Genomic DNA, 7,150 nt, shown 5'->3' on the forward strand with positions numbered 1-7,150 from the left:
TTTAATTAATAACAACTATATTTCCTACCTATATGACTGAGTTTTTACAAACAACCTCGCATGCGTCCAATCATACAAACATATACACATCACAATTCATAATACGTCGCAGCGTTACAGTCTCGCGTCTGCGTCGAATAAGTACAAATATCGGAGAGTGTAAGACTGCGAGGAGAGGTAAACGTTGGGAACTATCAACCATACAATAATAACATAACAAGTGGTGTTAAGCGAAGTCTACTTACAATGCATATAAATGCAATGTGGTTAAAGCTTAGCTTTGTAATAAATAGCATCGTTGTGGAGAGACGAGTCGCCGCAGTGGACGGGGATCACGGGAGAACACTGTAAAATAAACACATGGTTGATACTTCCCTATTAGAAATATAACTTCAAGAATACTGACTGCCTATTGCGAGTTGTTTTTACTAGATAGAAACTTAATGCGTTGATCTCTCTGATTGGGTCAAAGCTTGGAGCAGGCCAATCGGAGTAATTAAAGTAAATGTAAAATCAACTCGCACTAGGCCCTGTGAACAAATAATATCCAGTATTCGTGAGCTGCAATCAGGAAGATTAAAATAAGATTCAAGTAATAGATTAAATCAATTATAGTCGAGTGCATAGGCGACTTGTTCAAATAGTTTCAAATTATATAACAATACAGAATGTGTAGTAGTAATAGTGAAAAAGAAGCTAACAAATTACAAATTTGGTAGTAACATTAAACCAGAACAGTTAAATCATTATTTTATTAGTAAACAATGTGTATATTGGCAAGTTATTTCCTTATAGTGTGTGTATTGGATATACAATATTAACTACTTACGTATATTACAAAAATGGCATAAATCTGTATACAGTATGGCTTATGAAAACACATATTTGAGCATTCGATTGACATAAAACATGTTTTATATGAAAATATAACAAACTTTAAGATTATTGCACGAATTAATACAATAGGAACATAAACAATGAAATAGAATAAATATAATAATTCATACAATAATGTATTTCTACTCAATTTACTTGTGCATTTACATTATTATGTAGAGATTTTTAGCTGCAATCAACTTTTAATCGGGCTTTAATGAGACGGGTTAGGCCGTGTCCAGACAAATGTAACGCTAATTCTGTATGTGAACGACACTAATAAGTAACGCTTGCACTCAGAATCCGCCGTCTGTGGGATTTAAGCGTAAACACAATTGCATTGCTTTCCAAACGAAAATCACGTATTTTTTAAATAGAGGTACACAGAGACCTAAGAACTCCACTTGGTATGATCCTTACAAACTTCACTGGCCTTACTAAACTGTTAATGCTAAATTACACGTTAGGCCCTTTGTACACAAGTCTTCGATACTCAACGATTTTAGTCTTCAATCGACTACCGTCCCGCGATTGGTTTTATATGGTGATTTGACGTTGTAAGACGAAAATCGATATCAGGGATATGCGTAGTCTTGCCTATGAAGGGCCTATACTACGTTACACTCGTTTGGACACGGCCTTATCAGTTAAAGCATTAGCCTTTCATCAGCTTATTGGTAAACAAAACTTAACAACCTCAAAATGTACCTTCATCAAATAAGTTCAAATTGCCAAATTACTGTTGAATATTGCTAGATAAGTGTAAACATGTAAATGTAAGATACCTTATTTATATTAACAATATAGTGTAGTCTATATCAGTGTTAGTTGCAGCCTCATCAATTCTGATATAAAAAGGCCGTTTACTAAAACGTTACGCAATTTTATGTAGCGTTCGCAGTATTTCTGGTACGGTACAAAGGATACGTCATACAATAGCCGAGATTTAACTCTTTGACCGCCACGATCGGCTATGCTCGACAAATCAGAACGTGCTTACGACACTTTCGTCGGCAAATGTCGACAAAAATATAGCGTCGTGAGCACGTTCTGATTTGTCGAGTATAGCCGAACGTGGCGATCAAAGCGTTAATGCCTTACTGTTAAATATTCAATTAGTTATACATACATACGAACTACTTTCATAGTGTGAGTTGGAGTGAGTGGTAATACTTGCGAACATTGCCTTACTAATTCTATTAACTAAGGAGAAATTCTTGGCACCAGTTTCAAAGCTTATGGACAAGGGAGGGTTAACCTTTCTAATACATAAAGTCATCGCACATGTAGTGTCAAATTTCAGCTGATAATCTGACCAAAACTTATTAAAGTTAAACCAGGCCCTGGTTTTTAAGGTACATTTAGTGGGAGTTTATCGATTCATTAGCGTTTAAGCTAATATAAACATGCCAGTTTGAATAGATAAACTACCGCTAAATGTGCCTCAGAAACCGGGCATTAATATTTTATTTGGTGGGAGAAAATTGTAACCATTGTTTATCTAGAAAAATTCAGTACGAGTTTATTGTGCTACTTAAAATTGAGGTACGTTTTAGAGTACGGTCATATACCAACCATAATGTTCAGGCCACTCGTCTAAATGAACCGTGCAAGTGTAGAAGGTCGGTTTTAAACGAGTGGCCGGTAGCTCCACAATGTTCCTTCCGTCATTGGTTCAAGCTTGCGATCTCGGCAGTACTATGTTGATAACTGTAAAACAAAATAATTGTCTATTGTGAGTACTCTACTAACAACGAAGTATTTTAAACTGTAAGGTTATTATCAAGGTTAGGACTGTTAGTTGAATCTATTGACAAGTAGATAATTTGTTGTATAGCAAATAAAAATGGCATATGGATTCAATATGCAATTTCTGCTCTCATCTACTCCATCAAACTACAACAATATCATCGCCTTGCCCCGCCGACCGCTTGTTGACGACTAGGTAACAACAGTCGTCGCCGGCCGGAAGTGCGGCCTTTTTTCCTTTTGGTAAGTTGTTTTGTTTGGTTGACGCAACAGGAGATACGTTGACGATCCGATTACAAATATTTCATATTTAATATTACTTTATTATTGTGTTTACATTTTACGAGCTTCACTTAAATACATTTGTATCAACTATTTCTATGTACAAACTACATGATGTAGCAACCTACCGATGCTAACGTCGTGTGAAGGTCCGCAGCCAGTTCCTGGTGAGGGTCTGGTCGGAGCCCTTGCCGTCCCGCTCCTTCTCCTCGAGCTGCTCCATGAGCTTGCGCTGGTTCTCGCGGAAGGCGGCGATGGGGTCGTCGAACTGGCTGTAGTACGTCAGCACTTCGCGGACGTCGATCACGTCCGACATTGCTATCGCTGGAAATTGATGCAAACAATAATGTTACATATATTTAATCGTGTTCAAGTATAAGACCGTGTTCAAAAGGGACGAATTCGCCGCGAAGTCGTTCGTTATCGAGATACTAGTCGCCATTACCTTACATAATGTCGCGGTAATCGTGCGAGAGCATTTAATTCGGAAGTGTCATTTTGAAGTAAGTGTTAATTGCCATACCATCTAATAACAGGTTTGGGTAGGAAATACTCTCCTGGCTTTCCTATAAAGGAAGAGCTATGTATTGTATTAACAGATCATTTAATGTTATACTTACTCTGTAGCAAGTTAGCAAGGTCTAAAAGCGCCGTGTCGTCGTCCGCGCCCTTCCATTTCTTCAGTATGAGTGAGTTCTGAGGGTGGAACTTTGTTGCTTGCTTGTTCCAGTCTACCACTATTACCTGCAAACAAGAGATTATTATTTTAATATTCACAAAAAAATGCACTTACAAAAAGATTTTAAATGGGATCCTAATCAATATTTTTTTTATAATACGCAATTTCAGACCGATTTCTTTTATACTTTAGAAAGCAAAAAAGTCATTGGAAACATTACAATAGTTCTTAATTAAAACAACAGCAGTCGTTTGTGTAGCCGCAAGAGGCAAACCGATAGATATTTTTTTAAGGCGGGTAATGCCTTAAAATATATCTATCGGTTTGCCTCTTGCGGCTACACTAACGACTGCTCTATCTACGCAAAAAAAAAAGTTTCATCAGAATGGCTAAAAAAGATACCTTAGAAAGATCCCGGTTAAGTCCCTCAAGGTTCTTGACATGGACGCCATCAATGAAGTGCGTGGAGTCTCTGAACAGGCGGTACGTGATGAACTTGTTCTCGGGGTCCAGCTTGTCCAGCACCGGCCAGATCATCATCGCGTTCTCCGTCGTGAAGATCACCACCTCGTAGTTGGAGCTCGCTACTGTCTGCAGGAACTGGTCCACGCCAGGACGCTTTTTGAACCTGCAAGTCATTTAGCAGTGCTATAGAGAATAGACTTTTAGGAATACTTAGACTCATTACCAGTATATGACGAGACCTTCTATATACAAGGCTTAATTACAAGTAGAACTTAATTCGGAATTTTAAATTTAACGACACTCAAATTTCTATCAAAATTTTATATTTTTTCGCGTATATCTCATTCATAGTGTATATTGAAACTTACAGTGGCTGGTGCCTGAAGGTAAAATACACCGTACCTTGACTAATTAGCATTCTGAAACCTCGTGTTGATTTCCAAGGATTGAAGGGTATATTTCCAGTAGTCCCCTCTACGCCGTCACCCTGGGGTGCCAACTGGGAATTTTCTTCCTACTTTTATTCCCAGTTGTCACACCGGGGGACAGTATAATAGCGATTGAAGCAACAAAAGCTAAGTAAAGCATAAGTAGCAGTTGGTATTTACCTCCATCCAGTCTGGTAGGACCAGTCGGGGTGCACGAGCACGTCGGTGAACTCCAGCACGAGCGTGTAGGTGGGCTGGTACGGCGGCGGCATGGGGTCCGGCAACAACTTCTCTCGGGACGGCTCTTTTATCATCTAACAATATAAAAGTTAAATATTAGGTGTTAGTTACATTAAATATGTAGGGACAGGTAACATGGCAAATGAGTAAATAATCTGTACATCTTCAATATGGTCCAAAAATACCATTAGTTAATTGGATAAGTTGATACAAAACCAGTAGTGTTACTGGCAGTAGATATTGGCGGGTAATTGACTCTGACCGCCATGGTCGGCTATACTCAACAAATGAGAATGTGCTCTCGACGCTTTCGTCGGCAAATGTCGACAAAAGTAAAGGGTTAAACATTAACTAGCAGTAAGTGCAATATAAATCTTTTGTTCAAATAGCAGTTTGAACCTCTCGTTAACAGTCTACTGTTCATTGCATAACTAATAACCAGTAGCAACTGACGCGTAATACAATAATTAACTGTCATGCTAATGAGGAAGTACATTCATGTAATTAATATAAAACAATAAAGGGTCAAGTCAGTAACCTTTTCATAGAAGGTAAGTTCTTTCCACGTGCGCCTGAGGTACTGCAGCACTACGGGCATGTGTGAGAACTCATCCTCGATCAGCTCGCCGTCGTCTCCGCGACGCGGGGCACCCATCTCGATCACGAGGCAGCCACCCATCACCGTCATCGCACCACCAAACACCGCGAAACTAACATATATTTTTATGTTTACTTTTGTTTAAATTTTAATTTCTTTATTTATGAAGTTTATATTCAGAGAAAGAAAAATCATTATGTGTTCTTATATAAAAATAATTGTTAGTCAAATTAACAGTTTAGGCATTTATTTATTTTTTTGGATAACCATAGGATTGTTTGGTTACTAGGCAACATTTGTTACCTAGATAAGCCGGTTTCTAACAGAAGGTAAAATAATACTAACAAAACCGTTACACTGTAATCTACTGAACGTTCAGCCTAAAGTTTTCCTAGTATTACTTTTTATACACAGAATAGGACCAAAAAGATCCATACAAGACTCAATAACACAACAAAGCAACATTGTTGATTAGATAACAATACAATGTAACTTACAAACTGCTTTTCTGCCATTTTAAGCCTTAAAAACATGACGGTAAAGTTTTATTCTCTCATTATTACAGTTGACTATGCTTCAAAGGGCTAATATAAGTACTCCTTACTGCCTACTAACTTAAAATCTCACCATGTTTATGTTACTGTTATTAAATGAAATGAAGTAATAGTCTATAAAAGTTATATCTAATAAGATTTAAATGATAATATAACTAAGAGAAATGCAATTGAGGATTTGGTACTAAGTCATACAGCCTTAAAACATACCCAAGCTTCATTCTTCTCCAACTCTTTTCATTTTCTTCTGTCTTCTCCTTGTTCTCCTTCTCAAAGTTCTCCTGTTCCTTCTTGATGGCTTGTGTGTCATCTGCAGCTTGACTCTGAGGGAAGAACCTTCCCAAGATGTCAACCTTCTCATTACCTTTGGGGTCTTTGCCTTTGTCTGGAAGAAAAAGGGATCAAGTTAACGGAATAGGGTATAGGAAAAATTACTTTGAGCGATAATAATTTTAGAAATATTAATAGGAATTTGTAATTACTGATCGTGCAATTGCTGCTTTATTATAACACAATTATTGCAAAAAAGCTAATGACTTTTACCTAGATTCAAAATGTAAAAAGAGTTTAATTCATAGTGTTAAATCTATATATAGCTTTAGTTTAAATACATATTTTAATCAGAAATAAATGAACATGTCCAAAAATTCAACATGCAATAAAGCTAAAGGTGATATGTACGTGTTTTCAGTTTCATTTATACAATGTTATAATTATTAATAGTTTCTTTCCTACTAAATAAATGTGTGGAACTATATTACCACATATTTTTAAAAAACTACAATCTACAGACCAATTTATAGGATTTCTTAAGATTGAATTATGCCTTCCAAATCATTTCGAACATAGTAAGCAATAATGAATTATACATTTATATACATTATTTAATCTTTCCCGGGTGTAATCTAGAGAAAATTAATACTAACCTATATTTTCGGCAGAGTAAAATCTTGGTGTGTTTGCGGTAAGTAAACATAATTTCTGCCGTGCAAAATTTTTTGTATGGAAATCAGTAAGCCTACTACATGCAGTTCTTGTTAGAAATAGAACTTTTCGAAGGGACATTTTATTTGAAAAAGTCACATTCACAATTTCACTGTCCACAACAAATGAAACAAATGTCACTGAAATGTCATAGTCAACCATAAAATTATCTATAAGTTTATGGAAAATGTCATCTTTTTAAAAAGACGACTATACTCGAGTTAATTAGTCGATTGAATGAATTGTCAGTTTGGTCTTCCAGAATCCCATGGTCAACCAAGTTTATTGTATATAT

General features: G+C 36.6%; 1 protein-coding gene across 2 annotated transcripts; it reads right to left on the reverse strand.

Moving 5' to 3' along the window:
• Window positions 1–6,998, reverse strand: LOC142978740 (mitochondrial import inner membrane translocase subunit TIM50-C-like). Of its 2 annotated transcripts, XR_012959778.1 has the most exons (9): window positions 6,798–6,998; window positions 6,082–6,256; window positions 5,258–5,429; window positions 4,660–4,793; window positions 3,989–4,214; window positions 3,528–3,651; window positions 3,036–3,231; window positions 2,452–2,586; window positions 1–345 (listed from the first exon to the last, which is right to left on the reverse strand). XR_012959778.1 is itself a non-coding variant. In XM_076123292.1 (8 exons), exons 1-7 carry the CDS (start codon window positions 6,934–6,936, stop codon window positions 3,041–3,043), a joined length of 1,161 nt encoding a protein of 386 aa, XP_075979407.1. In that variant the 5' UTR covers window positions 6,937–6,998; the 3' UTR covers window positions 1–2,586; window positions 3,036–3,040. The 2 variants fall into 2 exon arrangements, 1 of the variants encoding a protein (XP_075979407.1); XM_076123292.1 differs by having other exon boundaries at window positions 1–2,586.
• Window positions 6,999–7,150: the final 152 nt, after the last annotated feature.

Source organism: Anticarsia gemmatalis, chromosome 15 (genome assembly GCF_050436995.1).
Source record: "Anticarsia gemmatalis isolate Benzon Research Colony breed Stoneville strain chromosome 15, ilAntGemm2 primary, whole genome shotgun sequence".
NCBI lineage: Eukaryota > Metazoa > Arthropoda > Insecta > Lepidoptera > Erebidae > Anticarsia > Anticarsia gemmatalis.

Coding starts and splice junctions, on each gene's coding strand:
- LOC142978740 (XM_076123292.1), bottom strand. CDS start 6,936: ATGTCCCTTCGAAAAGTTCTATTTCTAACAAGAACTGCATGTAGTAGG. Junction 4,794..5,257: donor AACTTACCTTCTATGAAAAG/GTTACTGACTTG, acceptor TTATATTGTTAG/ATGATAAAAGAGCCGTCCCG. Junction 3,652..3,988: donor TTAACCGGGATCTTTCTAAG/GTATCTTTTTTA, acceptor TCTTGTTTGCAG/GTAATAGTGGTAGACTGGAA.